The sequence below is a fragment of the Aulonocara sp. 'chitande type north' Nkhata Bay genome, linkage group LG6, assembly GCF_057382095.1.
Source record: "Aulonocara sp. 'chitande type north' Nkhata Bay isolate Kocher_YH1m ecotype deep benthic linkage group LG6, A_spYH_male_GT1.1, whole genome shotgun sequence".
NCBI lineage: Eukaryota > Metazoa > Chordata > Actinopteri > Cichliformes > Cichlidae > Aulonocara > Aulonocara sp. 'chitande type north' Nkhata Bay.
Genome location: NC_141349.1, coordinates 19,464,792 through 19,481,557, shown reverse-complemented (window position 1 = coordinate 19,481,557; position 16,766 = coordinate 19,464,792). Strand labels below are relative to the sequence as shown.

The window sequence follows — 16,766 nt, the reverse complement described above, 5'->3', positions numbered from 1 at the left end:
ATAAGTAAAGGTATTTCAATAAAAAAGAAAACTTTTAAAAGAAGGTGAGTCCCGGTCTTGCTGACATCCAGAGATTCAATAAGCAGCAAAACCATCAAGTTATAATAAAAGTGTTTTACTAAACCAGCAAATACTAAAACTAATCATATTAACCTATACATTGTTGCAGTTTAAAAATCGTTTTAGTTAAGTTTAATTTTTTAAAGGCTTTAGTTTAGATTTAGTTAACTATAGTAACCTTGGAGATGACTGGAAGCTGTCATATGAGCCATAACAAAAACAAATACTTTCGACAGTCTGCGAAGGCAGCATAATAAAATCTCGCGATAGCGCGCTCAGACCCGGTAACTATGTGAACGCGGGTGCGCGAGAAAAATCTTGCTAGCGCGAACGTGCTGCCTGCGACCAACCGGTGTGTCTTTCATTAAAAACAACAGGATTGTCCTTATTTACCTAGAGGAAGTTCCGAAAATTCTCAACGGCTCTTAAACGGGATCACACAAGTCACCTAATAACAAACGATATACCTGAACGGAAAAGGAAAATCGACAAAAATGTCCGAAAGCGCAAGCTGCGTGGAACAGCGGGAAGAGCAGGCTGAAGTTGAAGACGCCGGAGGAGCGGAGGTAAGATGTTTCAAAATGGGAATTATATCCTTTCGACGCTGACTTCGTTTCTCACAAAGCCGACACACGAATGTATAACTCTGAAAAGGTCCATCTCTTGTTCAGGCATTTTTCGAAATCAACTGTGTGAAACTTTCAGTTTGTCAGTTAGCTAGCAGCGGCGCTACCATTAGCTCCCGAAGACAACAGCCAGATCCACCAGCGCAGCAGCGAGGCCAGCCGTTTTCATGAGCGCCCACTCTACTAGCTTAGCCCCGCTAGCTGCCTGTCTCGTATCGCTCCAGAAGTCCTTACTTGTTCTATGCTTGCTCTCAGACCTGGTTCACTCAGTGGGACGCTTATAACAGTGAGTCGGCTTTTAGAAAACCCCGTGAAAACAAATTGGGGGGGCAGAAGCAGTCCTCTCAGCTGTACCGTCTGCCCCTTTGTTTTCGGAGCAGACCGCGTAGCAATGGCTGTTGTGACCGGGGAAGGATGCTGCTTCGCTGGCTGCGTACAACTCGGCCAAAAAATGATTTGAAACTTCTATCAATATAAAAATCCCACATAAAGAAAGCTGAAATTCCAAAACACCGTCCTTGCTTTGTATTGGAAGCATTTTCTCCACAAAAAGTCTTATCATTATCACCTCATCTTCTTTTAATAGAGATTTAAATTCACAAATTTACTGGTACTTCTCAGCACGTCTGATAGCAGAGGGGTAAAAGAGACTGATTTATTCTGTGACGCAAATGTGCTATCAAAAGTACCTTCCCGTGACAGTATATGATTAGAAGAAGAACTGACGGTATTTCAGTCAATACATGCCCTGTTTTCTGCAAATGTGAATACCGATGCACCTTGAAATTTTGGTTTGCCCTTTGGCTTGTTTTTGAGCCAGTGAGCTCATCTCTTCCTATCAGTTGTTGTTGTTGTAAACATAAGGACGACATCCACTAAGACTGGTTTGTTTTCACCATACACTCCCTTAGGAGAAGTCTGACTCTTCAGATGCTGGAAAAGAGTCCTCTTCAGATGCAGGTGCTGATGGACAAGATGCCTCCTCCTCCTCATCTTCCTCCAAAACTAAAGACTCTACTCCAGGTTATGAGGAGAAAGTGGTAAGTCCTCTCTTCCATCATTACATGGCTCACCACTGTACTCCTGGGTCGGAAGATGAATGGGACTTTCTTTCTGTGTAATGCAGCAAACAGACCGGACCAACAGATTTGAGTATCTGCTGAAGCAAACAGAGCTGTTTGCTCATTTCATCCAACCAGCTGCACAGAAGACCCCCACCTCACCGCTCAAGATGAAACCGGGACGTCCTCGTATCAAGAAGGACGAGAAACAGAATTTGCTTTCAGCTGGAGAGTGAGTATCTATCCCTACAGAACAGTTTCTTTTCCTCCATTTAGAAAGTTTTCTCCCATTGTGATTTATAACGCTGTGTCTTTTATTATTTTTTTAAAAGCAACCGCCACCGTCGCACGGAACAAGAAGAGGATGAAGAGCTTCTTAATGAGAGCACAAAGACCACAAATGTGTGCACTCGCTTTGACGAGTCTCCCTCCTGTAAGTAAAGACCTGTTTTTATGGGGACTCAAAGCACACACTGAGCATGAGCAAATAACAAATATGTTATATACAGTGGGCCAAAAAAGTATTTAGTCAGCCACCGATTGTGCAAGTTCCCCCACTTAAAATGATGACAGAGGTCAGCAATTTGCACCAGAGGTACACTTCAACTGTGAGAGACAGAATGTGGAAAAAAAAATCCATGAATTCACATGGTAGGATTTGTAAAGAATTTATTCGTAAATCAGGGTGGAAAATAAGTATTTGGTCACCTCAAACAAGGAAAATCTCTGGCTCTCACAGACCTGTAACGTCTTCTGTAAGAAGCTTTTCTGTCCCCCACTCGTTACCTGTATGAATGGCACCTGTTTGAACTCATCATCTGTATAAAAGACACCTGTCCACAGCCTCAAACAGTCAGACTCCAAACTCCGCCATGGCCAAGACCAAAGAGCTTTCGAAGGACACCAGGAAAAGTCTTGTAGACCTGCACCAGACTGGGAAGAGTGAATCTACAATAGGCAAGCAGCTTGGTGTGAAAAAATCAACTGTGGGAGCAATCATTAGAAAATGGAAGACATACAAGACCACTGATAATCTCCCTCGATCTGGGGCTCCACGCAAGATCTCATCCCGTGGGGTCAAAATGATCATGAGAACGGTGAGCAAAGATCCCAGAACCACACGGGGGGACCTGGTGAATGACCTGCAGAGAGCTGGGACCAAAGTAACAAAGGTCACCATCAGTAACACACTACAACGGCAGGGAATCAAATCCCGCAGTGCCAGACGTGTTCCGCTGCTGAAGCCAGTGCATGTCCAGGCCCGTCTGAAGTTTGCCAGAGAGCACATGGATGATACAGCAGAGGATTGGGAGAATGTCATGTGGTCAGATGAAACCAAAGTAGAACTTTTTGGTATAAACTCAACTCGTCGTGTTTGGAGGACGAAGAATACTGAGTTGCATCCCAAGAACACCATACCTACTGTGAAGCATGGGGGTGGAAACATCATGCTATGGGGCTGTTTTTCTGCCAAGGGGACAGGACGACTGATCCGTGTTAAGGACAGAATGAATGGGGCCATGTATCGTGAGATTTTGAGCCAAAACCTCCTTCCATCAGTGAGAACTTTGAAGATGAAACGAGGCTGGGTCTTCCAACATGACAATGATCCAAAACACACCGCCCGGGCAACAAAGGAGTGGCTCCGTAAGAAGCATTTGAAAGTCCTGGAGTGGCCTAGCCAGTCTCCAGACCTCAACCCCATAGAAAATCTGTGGCGGGAGTTGAAAGTCCGTGTTGCTCGGCAACAGCCCCAAAACATCACTGCTCTCGAGAAGATCTGCATGGAGGAATGGGCCAAAATACCAGCTACTGTGTGTGCAAACCTGGTAAAGACCTATAGTAAACGTTTGACCTCTGTTATTGCCAACAAAGGTTATGTTACAAAGTATTGGGTTGTATTTTTGTTATTGACCAAATACTTATTTTCCACCCTGATTTACGAATAAATTCTTTACAAATCCTACCATGTGGATTCATGGATTTTTTTTTTTTCACATTCTGTCTCTCACAGTTGAAGTGTACCTCTGGTGCAAATTACTGACCTCTGTCATCATTTTAGGTGGGGGAACTTGCACAATCGGTGGCTGACTAAATACTTTTTTGCCCCACTGTATGTGGCTGATCCTGATACAGCCAATAAAGGAAGCACTGAAGCACATTGTCTTTGTACTTAGCAGAATTCAGCCAGCTCATCTGTGTCACTTCACTCAGTTAGGAGCCTTCCTAAGCAAATTTCACTTGACTTGCACTTGTTGATCTATTACTGCCCCAATAAGAGGCAGCAGAAGCACTCCCCCTAGTGGTGGGAGTTTTTATTAGGCAAAACAAAATTAAAACAATTCTTACAGAATTTTGTTTTCTTGTCTGTAATGTAGATGTGAAAACAGGGAAGATGAGGGACTATCAGGTCCGTGGTCTGAACTGGCTCATTTCTTTGTACGAGAATGGAATCAATGGTATCCTCGCCGATGAAATGGTCAGCACTTTTTCACGTTTCTACTTATTCATGGAGTTAAATTACAGATATTTTTATCGTGTCATAATGTTTTTGTTTTTGTTTTTTTTTTCTTCATTCATGTTTTCTTTTCTTATTGTCAGGGATTGGGTAAGACTCTCCAAACTATTGCACTGCTGGGTTATATGAAGCACTACAGAAACATCCCTGGTCCTCACATGGTGCTGGTTCCCAAGTCCACCCTCTACAACTGGATGAATGAGTTCAAGAGATGGGTGCCTTCCCTTCGTGCTGTCTGCCTGATCGGAGACAGAGATGAGCGGGTAAGCTGTGTCAAAAATGTATCAATGGTGTGAAAATCAAAGCATTTTTTCAGATGCTTTGGTTGTCCTTCACCAGTTCTATTTGGTGGACTCCATATTGTTTTGTTTTTTTTGTTTTTGTTTTTTGACTCCCACAGGCATTTAAAAAAGTTTTAAAAGGTGTTAAATACTGCAATCTAAACAATAAGGCCTTAATTGTTGTTTAATGTCTTAATTCAGTCTTTAAAAAGTCCTTATGCCATACGTTGTGGGAGGTAGGCTCTTAGTAGTTGGTTTTTATGACTGCAATTTAGATTGCTAAAATAACAGGTAATAACATCTATTTTTGAATAATAATTTATTGTTTGTTGTTTGTGACACAGGAAACGATTGTGTAACCGACAACACTCATGTATTGTTCTGGTTTAAAATTATTATTTTTTTTATGTATTGTAGACACATATTTATGAGATTAATCTGTAGAACTCTGGTGGTAAAAACAGTTTTCTGCTTCAATGACAGACTGCCCTGATCCGAGATGTGCTGCTGCCTGGAGAGTGGGATGTGTGCGTGACATCCTACGAGATGCTCATCATTGAAAAGGCGGTGTTCAAAAAATTCAACTGGAGATACCTGGTCATTGATGAGGCTCACAGGATCAAGAACGAGAAGTCAAAGGTCAGACAGCTGCTGAAACAAAATAGTTACACATGTCAGCCACCTAACCTTTAGTACTGTGAGATGGTCAGATCGCTAAGGTTTTCTTTGCTTCTCCATAGTTATCAGAAATTGTGCGTGAATTTAAGACCACCAATCGTTTGCTGTTGACTGGAACACCCCTGCAAAACAACCTCCATGAGCTGTGGGCTCTCCTGAACTTCCTGCTGCCTGATGTCTTCAACTCATCAGAAGTAGGATTTCTATAGAAAACCACAAAATCAGTAGTTTATAGAAGAAGTCTTGAAAACGCTTTAGAGAAGAGGTGTTTCTGTATTAAGGTGCCAATTTAATTTCTCTTCTTTTTTCTCAGGACTTTGATTCCTGGTTTGACACAAATAACTGCCTGGGTGATCAAAAGTTGGTTGAACGTCTTCACACTGTATGTATTTAATGCGACTATCCAGCACGCTGCTGTACGTTGTAAGGTGTGTTATATTTCAGTTGGGTTAATGCGCTCCCTGCGTGTAGGTGCTGCGTCCTTTCTTGCTTCGTCGTATCAAAGCAGACGTGGAGAAAACTCTGCTCCCCAAGAAGGAGATCAAGATTTATGTTGGCCTGAGTAAGATGCAGCGGGAGTGGTAAGCATCCCCAGTTAAAATGGACTTGCTATAAAACAAGACCTGAGCTGTTTTTGTGTTTTTCCCCTGCTGTATTTGTGGATGCTGAACTTAAGTTGTTGTGTGCTACTACCCGTCAGGTACACAAAGATTCTGATGAAGGACATCGACATTCTGAACTCGGCGGGTAAAATGGACAAGATGCGTCTGCTGAACGTTCTCATGCAGCTGAGAAAATGCTGCAACCATCCTTACCTGTTTGATGGGGCTGAGCCCGGCCCACCGTACACAACAGACATCCACCTGGCGGTGAACAGCGGCAAGATGGTGGTGCTAGACAAGCTGCTGCCCAAGCTAAAAGAGCAGGGTGTGTGGATTCTTTTTGTTCAGTATTTTAGTTATCTCTTTATTACTGGCGGGAGGGCTCATGCTCCCGTTTGCATATACATTTTTAAATGCTGGTAGAATTGCAAAATTGTTTTAATTACGTCTCTTAACGTCTCCACATCCCTGTTTTGTAGGTTCACGTGTGCTCATCTTCAGTCAGATGACCAGGATGCTGGACATCTTGGAGGACTACTGCATGTGGAGGAACTACGGTTACTGTCGCCTGGATGGGCAAACTCCACACGAGGAGAGACAGGTGAGATGTGGATTTGTCATCTTCCATAACCAAAAGCAATTCCTGAGTGTTTGGTATTGAGAGTGTGACTATAAAAGCACTTAATTTTCACGTGTTTGTGTATTTACAGATCTCCATCAATGTTTTCAATGAGCCCAACAGCTCAAAGTTCATCTTTATGTTGAGCACCAGGGCTGGAGGTCTGGGTATTAACCTGGCAACAGCAGATGTAGTCATCCTCTACGACTCAGACTGGAACCCTCAAGTCGATCTTCAGGCCATGGTTAGTAGTCTAATATGATGATCTACCTGAGCATGAGTGTAACCAATGAACTTGATTGTTTCGGTCAGATTACCTGACTTTTTTGTTTGCTTGTTTTTTTTCATCTGCTTAGGACCGAGCTCACAGGATTGGTCAGCAGAAGCAGGTCCGAGTTTTCCGTTTCATCACTGAAAACACAGTGGAGGAGAGGATTGTGGAGAGGGCCGAGATGAAACTGCGCCTGGACTCGATCGTCATCCAGCAAGGTAACTCATCTCACTTAAAGTCAGCCTGTTTAAACTTGTTTTAGTGTCCTGCATGCTGCTAAGAAATAAAATATGAAGTTCACATAGTGGTACTTGTTGGAAATTGCGAAATAAACTAAACTTTATTTTATTTATTTTTTGAAAATAGGGAGACTTGTGGATCCGAGTGCAAACAAACTGGGTAAGGATGAGATGCTCTCCATCATCCGCCACGGTGCCACACATGTGTTTGCTTCCAAAGAGAGCGAGATCACAGATGATGACATCGATGCCATCCTGGAGAGAGGTGAAAGGAAGGTGAGTCTGGTTGCATTAGCTGAAAAGCATCAATCGAAAGTTATTGTGTGAATTTAAAAAATCAAACACTTTGAAATGATTGTGTACCAGACTATGGAGATGAAGGAGAGAATGTCATCGCTGGGCGAGAGCTCTTTGAGAAACTTCACCATGGACACGGAGAACACCAGCGTGTACACCTTCGAAGGAGAGGACTACAGAGAGAAGAAGAAGGTAAATAGGTTGGCCAGCATCGGTATTTATAATCTGGGACTGCCTTTCTTTTGGGAAAAGACTTAAATCCTTAGCTTGTGATTTTCATTTTTCCGTTCAGGTCATTACAAACTGGATCGAGCCGCCCAAGAGAGAAAGGAAAGCCAATTACGCGGTGGATGCCTACTTCAGAGAAGCTCTGCGAGTCAGTGAGCCCAAAGCACCAAAGGTAGGAAACCATCACTGTTCAAACATCATACAGACAGAATCTATTAAAGCATCAGGATGTTTAATGTTTATTTATTGGGGGTTTGACTAAGTTCTTTGATGACTAAACAAGGAAAAACTCAAATTAGTCCAGTGAACTAGTGTAAAACTAAGAAACATTCAGTTATTAAGTTAAATTTGTTAACCGTTTAATATACAATGTCAAAAGCCTTGTAAAGAAAACCATGTGATACCATTAATCACATTCTTCAATAATGAATCATGTCGCTTAACTGTGTGCCACCTTACATTGTGCATTATGGACATTGCATTGTATTCTCCAAACAGGCAACTAAGAAAAACACGTATAATAAACTGATGTTAAATATGATATGAAAACATGTTATTACAAAACATTGTTTTATCTGTGATCTCAGTCTTTCACCTTTTTAAAGAACTAACATGAAAAACTAACAATTATACTATTACTAAAACAATCAGGCCTAGATTAATGGCGTTTCTCAGCAGTGATGCGCCAACTGGTGGCAGGTGGCGGCATAACATTTAGGAAACAACCATTTACTGCAGCGGTCCCCAACCTTTGCGCCAGGGACCGGTTTATGCCCGACAATATTTTCATGGACCGGCCTTTAAGGTGTCGCGGATAAATACAACAAAATAAAACTAGTACCTGTACCGAAAAAAGAAAATTTATTCATAACACACGTGAAAAGACCAAGGAAAACAGAGTAAACGATAATAACAAAATAACGCTGAAAACCGATAAAACCCTGAAAACTATACATTTCACACCTGAGCCTCAACTCTCGCGGCCCGGTACCAAACGACTCACGGACCGGTCCGAGGCCCGGGGGTTGGGGACCGCTGATTTACTGCATTGAGTATCAATTGTAAATCAGTTAGACTGAATGAATACGTTTGGTACAGACTAGTGACAATAGCGATGATTAGGTGACTAGTTGTGCATGTCCCTATTACTTATTTTGGATTGCCTTTTTTTTTTTTTGCCAGGCTCCTCGTCCGCCTAAGCAGCCAAATGTGCAGGACTTCCAGTTCTTCCCTCCACGTCTTTTTGAGCTTCTAGAAAAGGAAATTCTCTTCTACAGAAAGACCATTGGATATAAGGTTCAAAGAGATCAGACACATTCCTATTTGTCCAAATTTTGTTGTCTTTTGAGAAGACTCTAACTGGATCTGTGGCTTTGTCTCTTAAGGTTCCTCGCAATCCAGACATACCAAACTCTGCTCAGGTCCAGAAGGAGGAGCAGGCTAAGATCGATGAGGCCGAGGCCCTCACAGAGGAGGAACTGGAAGAGAAGGAAACCCTTCTGCAACAGGTGGATTATTTTTCTTGTTGACTTGCAGCCAGTGGCTGATATACAGGAAATGAAATGTTTGCATATTTCTCTAAATTGTGCATTAACGGATCAACTGTACGCTTGTCGCAGGGATTTACTATTTGGAACAAACGTGACTTCAACCAGTTCATCAAAGCAAACGAGAAGTGGGGGAGAGATGATATTGAGAACATTGCCAGAGAGGTTGAGGGGAAAACTCCGGAGGAAGTCATGGAATATTCTGGTAATGGATTTTTTTTTTCTTCTGTCGAAAGCAAACCCAGATATTTAAATTGATTTATTGTGTGACTTCATGTTCGTGTCCTTTCCTGCAGCTGTATTCTGGGAGCGCTGCAATGAGTTGCAGGATATTGAAAAGATCATGGCTCAGATAGAAAGAGGAGAGGCCAGGATTCAGAGGAGGATCAGCATCAAGAAAGCACTGGACTCAAAGGTAGCAGTCAGTCAACTTTGAAATAATAATAATAATAATAATAATGATAATAATGATGGATTGCATTTATATAGCGCTTTTCTAGACACTCAAAGCGCTTTACCATTCCACTATTCATTCACTGTCACATTCACACACACTGTGGTGGAGGCAGCTACAGTTGTAGCCACAGCTGCCCTGGGGCAGACTGACAGAAGCCAGGCTGCCATATCGCGCCATCGGCCCCGTATCATATAGTATGTTTTCTAAAAAACCCCAAAAAAGATTCTTTTTGTAGTGCAAGTTGCTGAGTAGATTTCTCATTCAGCATTGTGTTTATCCTTCAATGTGTTTCTCAAATCCTCCTTTAGATTGGCCGCTACAAGGCTCCTTTCCATCAGCTCCGTATCTCCTACGGGACTAACAAAGGCAAGAACTACACAGAGGAGGAAGACCGCTTCCTCATCTGTATGCTTCACAAGCTTGGCTTTGATAAGGAGAGCGTGTACGACGAGCTCCGCCAGTGCATCCGCAACTCACCACAGTTCCGCTTCGACTGGTTCCTCAAATCTAGGACTGCAATGGTGAGTTTGGATTACTTCACTCTTATTTCTCAGTTTTTTTTTCTTCTGTTATTTAAACATTTTTTAAAAATTGTTTTAATAATTAAAAATGCAATTTTTATTTTCTCCCCCCATTTATCGTGTAGGAGCTCCAGAGGCGATGCAACACCCTGATCACCCTGATAGAGAGAGAGAACATGGAGCTGGAGGAGAGGGAGAAGGCGGAAAAGAAGAAACGGGGCCCAAAGACCGGCTCGGTAAGCTACAAATTCATCCCATAATAAACAATTCAAACTATTTTAAGCTGTCTATTAAGGACAACATCCTTTTATTATTATTTTTTTAATCCATTTTTTCCCTCCCAGGCGCAGAAACGAAAGTCAGAGGGAACTCCAGACGGTCGAGGACGAAGGAAAAAGCTCAAGTTGTGAAGCTGCTGGAAAAACCCGCATTAACAGAATTAAAGACGGCAGCCAGCTATCATTAGTCCTAGTGTCTGTGTTTGTTTGCAGGCTGTGATAATGTACTGTGTAAAATCCCTGACGGACTGATATGGTTGTTTTAGGTTCTAGGAAGTGTTTCTTTACAAGCCTGCCTTGTTGTCACTTACCTAAACACTGCAGCTGTGCTGGGTTAGATTTTGTTTGCTAGTCCTTATTTTTTACTAGTACTTAATTGAAATATGTGTATTTATGCCTGTTGGTTGTACCACATTCCATTGCTTGAAACAAACAATATGTACCCTTTTTTATTTTTAAGAAAACATCTGTTCTTGTATCTTATATTGTAGAAAATGTCTTTTTGAGCATCGCAAATAAATCTCCCCCCTTTTTTTAAAAAAAACAAACAAAAAAGCTGATAAATGACACGTTCATAAAATATTTCTTTTCAGTTTGGCAGTTTAAGTTTACATACATCCAGTATTTGGAAAATTTTCACAAAGTTAATAAGCCATAAAAGTCTACTAATAGTTGGCACATTAAAATATGCTGTCACTTGTAGAAGGAAAAAGTAGAGTTTTTATACTGCACTTGTTTTCAGGCCTTGATCAACAAACCAGACAGATTTTTCTTTTTTCAAGTTTCACCAGGGTGTAGTAATACTTTTTTTCCTTTTACCCATAGTCCTACATTGATATGTACACGGATAGGTGTGCATCTGATTTTAGCCACATTTATCTAGAAAATGTAAAAAAAAAAGTGGATTTCTGCATTTTCAAAAGACTAAAATAACATTTACAATCCCTTTCAGTGACACCACAGTAGTACTCTTCTCAGTAGTAGTATTGCAGGCTTCTTATAGAAGGAAAAAGAATCACATCATTCATTAAGCTCAGTTTTGACTAACATTCAGTCCTTTTTGTTCTCCACTAAAAAAACATAATGAACATGGTGAAATACAGCAATTAACAAAAAAAAAAGACTGAATAGAAAATAATTTGCTTTTATGAGATTTAAACAAGGATGCCATTTACTCACAAGTTACATTACATGCATTTGCAAACACTGGATAAAGAGCGATATTTTACAACTTGGAACCTAAATGAAACAGATATATTTTGAGGGGCTTCTACTTATATCCATGATCCTGCATAGGTTGTAATAAAGGCACGAACGTACAGTAAATTAAAGACAAACAATTATCAGAGATCAGCAAGCCTCATTATTCTGGTGCATTCACTGCCTGTGGGCCCCGAGTACTGACATCCTTTGCTGTCCACAGACTGTTCTGGGCTCTTTTCAGTGCTACACAAGTTTGGCATCGAAGGCACATTGGTGGAGGAGACTTATCAAAGTCCCTTTAATAGAGGACAGATGTTTGAACTGGAGCCGGGCCCACATTTACACCTCTGAGCTGTCTGAGCCACCCCACATGCCTGCTGGGCTGTGACTGTAGCCGTTGTAGGCTGAAGAAGAGGAGGTGGCGTAAGGAGGGTACTGGCTCTTCTTTTCACGCTTCTTGCGCCGGAGCAGGAGAATGACGACGGTGGCAATGAGGCAGGTGAGGAGGATCAGGCCTGCGACGCCCACCAGCAAAGGTATAGTGGAAGTATCACTCGGCTCTCTGCCTGAACTCTCCAGCAGGGGGCGCTCTAAGAAACTGTCACGATTAGGGAGCCAAGGCTGGCGCTGGCTGACCACAATGCGGTCTCTTCGGTCCAGGGCGATGTGCTGGATGTTGGTGCCCCGATTATTTTCGATACCGATGTCTTGGGCTACAGCAGGAGCGGAGAAAGAGGGGGCGGCACGGCGGTGGCGGGTGGAGGAGCGGGGTTGCTCAACAGAGAAGATGCTGTGATGGAGGTACTCTACGCTGCGCTTGCCAATGTTGCGGTTGGCATTTTCTCTGGAGCGGACAGTGTAGATGGTGTGGATGAACCATTCTCGACCAGCAGCCACCTGAAAGCACAAGATGTGTAATTCTCTTTAAGTCTGGGCCTGTGCAAAACAACTACGGAGGACCAGAAGTGCCAAATTTAAAAAACAAACAAAAAATATTTAATAATAATAATAATAAATAAAGTATTTTATCATTAAATGTACAACCATTATTCCTACTATAATATTTGTAGCATATGTACGCACATATGTCTGTAAGTATCCTACCTCGTTCTTACCGGGTGGGCCAGTCGCAACAATACTTTGCACAAACATTGTCACACATACAGCGATCATTAATATCAAAATATTTTTAAAAACATTTATATTTCCATTTAAATTCGTTTCACCCTTCGCATTTAACATATGTTGCTTGTAGCTTTATGGTAACCAAAGCTTGTGTCTTTGATTGAATTTTGTTTGATAAATGCGAAACAAAGACTTTGAAAAGAAGAATTTGAAAAAATATTGCAGGCCGTGCTAGTTTATTCCATCGCTTTTGCATTAATTCCCATATTTATTATCATTACCACTTAAAATTCAGTTTTGTATTATTACGTTATGTGTATTTATTGATTTTTATCAATTTTGATCAATTTCTACTTTAACATGAGGGTGCTGTCATTCAAAGGATCAACATGGAAAAGCATGTCTATGTTTTTCACCATATTTACTTAAATTATTCATTTATTTATGGTTTTTTTGTTTCTTCAGTTTTGGGCCTCCATATATGAACATATTGTATCTGAGAATAATGCAGACCTGAAAAAGTGGAGAGGAAGACAGTGTGAAGCCGTCAGTGCCTGGCTGTCTGATCAAAGACAGAGCTCCTGGTGTGTCCTGCGCCAGTGTGGCCTTAAAAGAAACGTCACCAAATGATGTAGCTTGAGTCTCTGGCTGGGCTTTGTCCTGCAGAACGGCACACACACACAGAAAAATCAGAAACCCCATCTACTTTTTTCACTTCCACAGTATCCAATCATACTTTGTGATCTATTGCATCATACCAGGATCTTGAATCTGTGCAGTAGAGAGGGTGCGTCTGCCAGGCAGCCATACTCTTTGTTAGTGGGGTTGTATTTGGGAACGTAACCATCCATTCCGGTGCAGAGGAAGACTTTCTCAATGCTGCAGGAGAAGGAGTCACCCAGGTTCTGGACTGGATCCACCATCACACGGCCATAAATCATGGAGCCTGAATTGAAGTACAGATGACGTGACATTCCCTGTGGGTCATGGTTTCCCACTGTGATGTTACTTAACACCACTAGATGGCAGCAGTGTAGTACCTTCTGAAAAAGCAGCATCGGTTCCTTCTCCAAATCCCATGGAGCCATCGGACAACCACAGCTCTTTCTTGGACAGCAGGAACATTTGTGTGTTGAGGCTGAACTCGGCTGCCACCGGGTCACTCACCTGCCGAGCAAGGATCATTAAAAAGGCAATAAATAATGCATCAAAGTGTAAATACAACACACTGAAAAAGCCTTTAAGAGCGATCAGCTCTAACCTGCTGGAAGCGAATGTCCATATCAAAAGTAAGCGGCTCCCTTGGGTGGCAGACAGGAGGGATGCTGAACTCCCCATTGGGTGATGCAATGCAGGGGACCAGCTTCACTGTATAAGTCCCGGAGTAGTCTCGTACCTAGAGGTTGGACAGACATTGAGGAATGGGGCTGTTTGGTTTGCTATTTCTTTACCAGTTGAAGGATGCTTTCACAGTTAAATGACTCACAGCAAAATCAGAGACAAAGCTCCACTGCTGCATGGGCTGGTTGTATGTAGGCTCAGTCCTGACCAGGGCTAGAGTGAACGTCAGCCCAGAGTGGTCAGCACATATCACCATAGATGACACGCTGGTTCCTGAAAACAAACATGTATACAGTCATAAATCTTCACAAATGCAATTTGCCCAACCTAAGCTAGTAACAGTGTCTACTTATTTATAGAGTGACCTTTCACACTGCCTGTGCTACTTGCGGCCTAAAAGTAAACGCTGTTGGGTCATTTTGACATTTGCTGAATGACCTCTGGGTCTTTCAAACAGGAAGACCCCTGAGGTGGAACTCCATAAATAGATAACGACAGGATGTGGACCACAGGGTAATCAGAGGCGGCTTGTACAGAATGACCCCACAAGATGGGTTTAGGGTGTGTACACTGTACATGCATACCTGGATGAGACATGACAAACTGCCCCCTGAAGCGTGCCTCGGTCTTGAAGTTGACAACGAGTCGGCCCTCCTCATTTATACGCATACTGGTGGGGTACATGGCTCCTACGAGTACAGAGGGGAACGTTTTCCAATGAGCGTCACCAATTTACATTTTTCCTCAGTAAAGACTAACAGCGTTGGCTATGAAGATACCTTGTAGTTCAGCTTCAGGTGGGCTGCCAATGCCATCCTGCCACAGAATAGCTGTGTCATACACAAAGGTGAGCTTGAGCTCTGATTGCAGGTCAAAGTGCTGCCAGCCTCCGACAGCCACCGGAGAGTGGAAGACGTAAGACACAAAGAGAGGAACACGCAGGGTGACATAAGACTGGACCAGGTTCAGCACCTAAATGGGCAGGGAAAAGGCACCGTCGTGAATAATACCTATTTCTTTGGGAACTAATGCTAGTGAGTGTCTTTAATCATCCAGGTAAGAAAATCCCAGGAAGTTGATTCTGCTCATCTGGACTTTTTCAGTGAAACACACTTTTTGTCCCTCATCCAAGTGACTTCTTCAATCTCAGCTGGCTGCAGGTTTCTCCAACCTTACAAATGCTACAGTTGCAATAATGACCAAAACTAACACCACTGGCTAACAAAACTGAGCTAACAGCCCGAGCTTCAGTCATGCAGCTGTATCATTTATAAGGTTGGAGAAACCTCTAGTCAGCCGGTCACTTGGATGAATAACGCGACCTCCAGATGAACACAATCAACTTTATGGGGTACTGCTAGCAAGCTAGCTAGAGACAGGCTCACCAGGCAATTCAGCTAATACCAGTTGAATCACAATATCTCATTCATAATGTTACTATATAGCTTTCTGCTGGAAAACCTTGGATCCTGGCCCTCCTGTAAATGTTACAAACTTAAAGAAAATATTCAGACTGAGTAAAATGTGGTGATTTTAAAACACATTTTACCGTCTTCACTTATTTAACTTTTTTTCCTACCTGTCCATCGGTTCCGATGGATCCTCCACAGTCGTTCAGCAGCTCTGACATGTCATAGTAGCTGGTGAACTCCCAGAGGCAGGCCTCTAAGTTGAGATTCCTGTAAAAGCGCAGAGAGTTGGCTGAACGCATGACAACGCTGTATTGATAGGGCGATGTCTCCCCAATTATTTCAGGGTTCTTTGTTGCGTCTGTGATGAAGCCGTAGCCGGTTTGGATCTCATTGAAGTCCAGCAAATTGGAGCAGCGATGGTTGCCCACACGTGTGCCATCCGGGCTCAGGGTAAGCTCAAAGTTGGACAGAGGTCTTGTGGAGATCACTGGCAGCATTCCTGATGAACGGGCAAAAGATTGTTTTTGTTTTTTTTTTGTCACACACATTGGCTATATAAGGGCATATATTGAGATTTGCAACAAAATTTGCCACTTACCGTCCATGTGAGGCATGTGGACTGTCAGTTTGATGAGGTTGGGAAAGTCTGGATCATCTGGACCCGTGTAGCGAATCTTTGCAGAGAAAGGTTCAGCTCCAACAGTACCCGGGATACGAGGCTGACACATACCTGCAAAAGGTAGGGTCAGCTAAACCAGATAATTCTACATCCAGTATTTTGTCTGTAAATCTCTGCTGGCTTCTTCTTACCCTCCTCTTTGCTGATCACAACTATAGAACTGACGAGCTCCAGGCCAGCATCTCCGTTGGCATTGAAAGCCCTTGCTGCACACTGAACCCTAGAGCCGGCTTGGAAGTAGATTGAATCCAAGGTGATGGACTTGGTGTTGGTGAAGAAAGTGTTAGTGTCCACTTCCCTCATGGGGCTGGTTACTCCATCTGATCCGGTGGGAGCGCTGATGAGCCAGCGGTACTGAGTGAGCGTGTCGTTGATGTTCTCCGCGGCACAGATGGAACCCGTTTTATCAAAGTCATGATATTTAGGGTTGCAGGCCTAGAAACAATATGATAAACCTTACATTTTTAAAAACAGCATTACCAATATGTTTTATATAATAATTACTACTGAAAAAGTGCTTTGTTTGATTTTATATTAGAGTAAATAAAGCAGCGTCTCACTCACCGTCACACAAACAACAGGGTATCCATTGGGTGGGTAGGGTCTGTCTTTCATTTTAGATGTGTCGTCATACATGAGAAGGGAAACCACTTGGGGGATGGCAGGGAAAGTAACATCTGCCACACTGTCCATCTCCTCAATGTAAACAATGGCCTTGTTCAT

The 16,766-nt window shown here is 42.6% G+C and overlaps 2 protein-coding genes across 2 annotated transcripts in view; one reads left to right on the top strand and one right to left on the bottom strand.

Annotated features, from left to right (window-relative positions):
* Window positions 1–342: 342 nt before the first annotated feature.
* On the top strand, window positions 343–10,840 carry smarca5 (SNF2 related chromatin remodeling ATPase 5). The gene is made up of 24 exons (XM_086295423.1): window positions 343–626; window positions 1,598–1,726; window positions 1,813–1,979; window positions 2,080–2,180; window positions 4,126–4,226; window positions 4,349–4,528; window positions 5,030–5,185; window positions 5,287–5,418; window positions 5,538–5,606; window positions 5,696–5,805; window positions 5,925–6,151; window positions 6,306–6,427; window positions 6,537–6,689; window positions 6,802–6,934; window positions 7,083–7,231; window positions 7,322–7,444; window positions 7,545–7,652; window positions 8,663–8,776; window positions 8,866–8,988; window positions 9,100–9,232; window positions 9,324–9,442; window positions 9,793–10,005; window positions 10,131–10,241; window positions 10,350–10,840. Exons 1-24 carry the CDS (start codon window positions 555–557, stop codon window positions 10,413–10,415), a joined length of 3,111 nt encoding a protein of 1,036 aa, XP_086151549.1. The 5' UTR covers window positions 343–554; the 3' UTR covers window positions 10,416–10,840.
* frem3 (Fras1 related extracellular matrix 3) overlaps window positions 10,285–16,766 on the bottom strand; it is a 32,052-nt gene continuing 25,570 nt past the window's right edge. The window contains exons 13-24 of the mRNA XM_086295422.1: window positions 16,608–16,766; window positions 16,175–16,478; window positions 15,963–16,094; window positions 15,532–15,863; window positions 14,732–14,924; window positions 14,537–14,641; window positions 14,098–14,225; window positions 13,873–14,007; window positions 13,652–13,778; window positions 13,370–13,557; window positions 13,125–13,271; window positions 10,285–12,383 (exon numbers count right to left, since the gene is read on the bottom strand). Of these exons, the coding sequence (XP_086151548.1) occupies window positions 11,826–12,383; window positions 13,125–13,271; window positions 13,370–13,557; window positions 13,652–13,778; window positions 13,873–14,007; window positions 14,098–14,225; window positions 14,537–14,641; window positions 14,732–14,924; window positions 15,532–15,863; window positions 15,963–16,094; window positions 16,175–16,478; window positions 16,608–16,766 (2,508 nt within the window). The 3' untranslated portion in view covers window positions 10,285–11,825. The remainder of the gene's footprint in view (window positions 12,384–13,124; window positions 13,272–13,369; window positions 13,558–13,651; window positions 13,779–13,872; window positions 14,008–14,097; window positions 14,226–14,536; window positions 14,642–14,731; window positions 14,925–15,531; window positions 15,864–15,962; window positions 16,095–16,174; window positions 16,479–16,607) is intronic.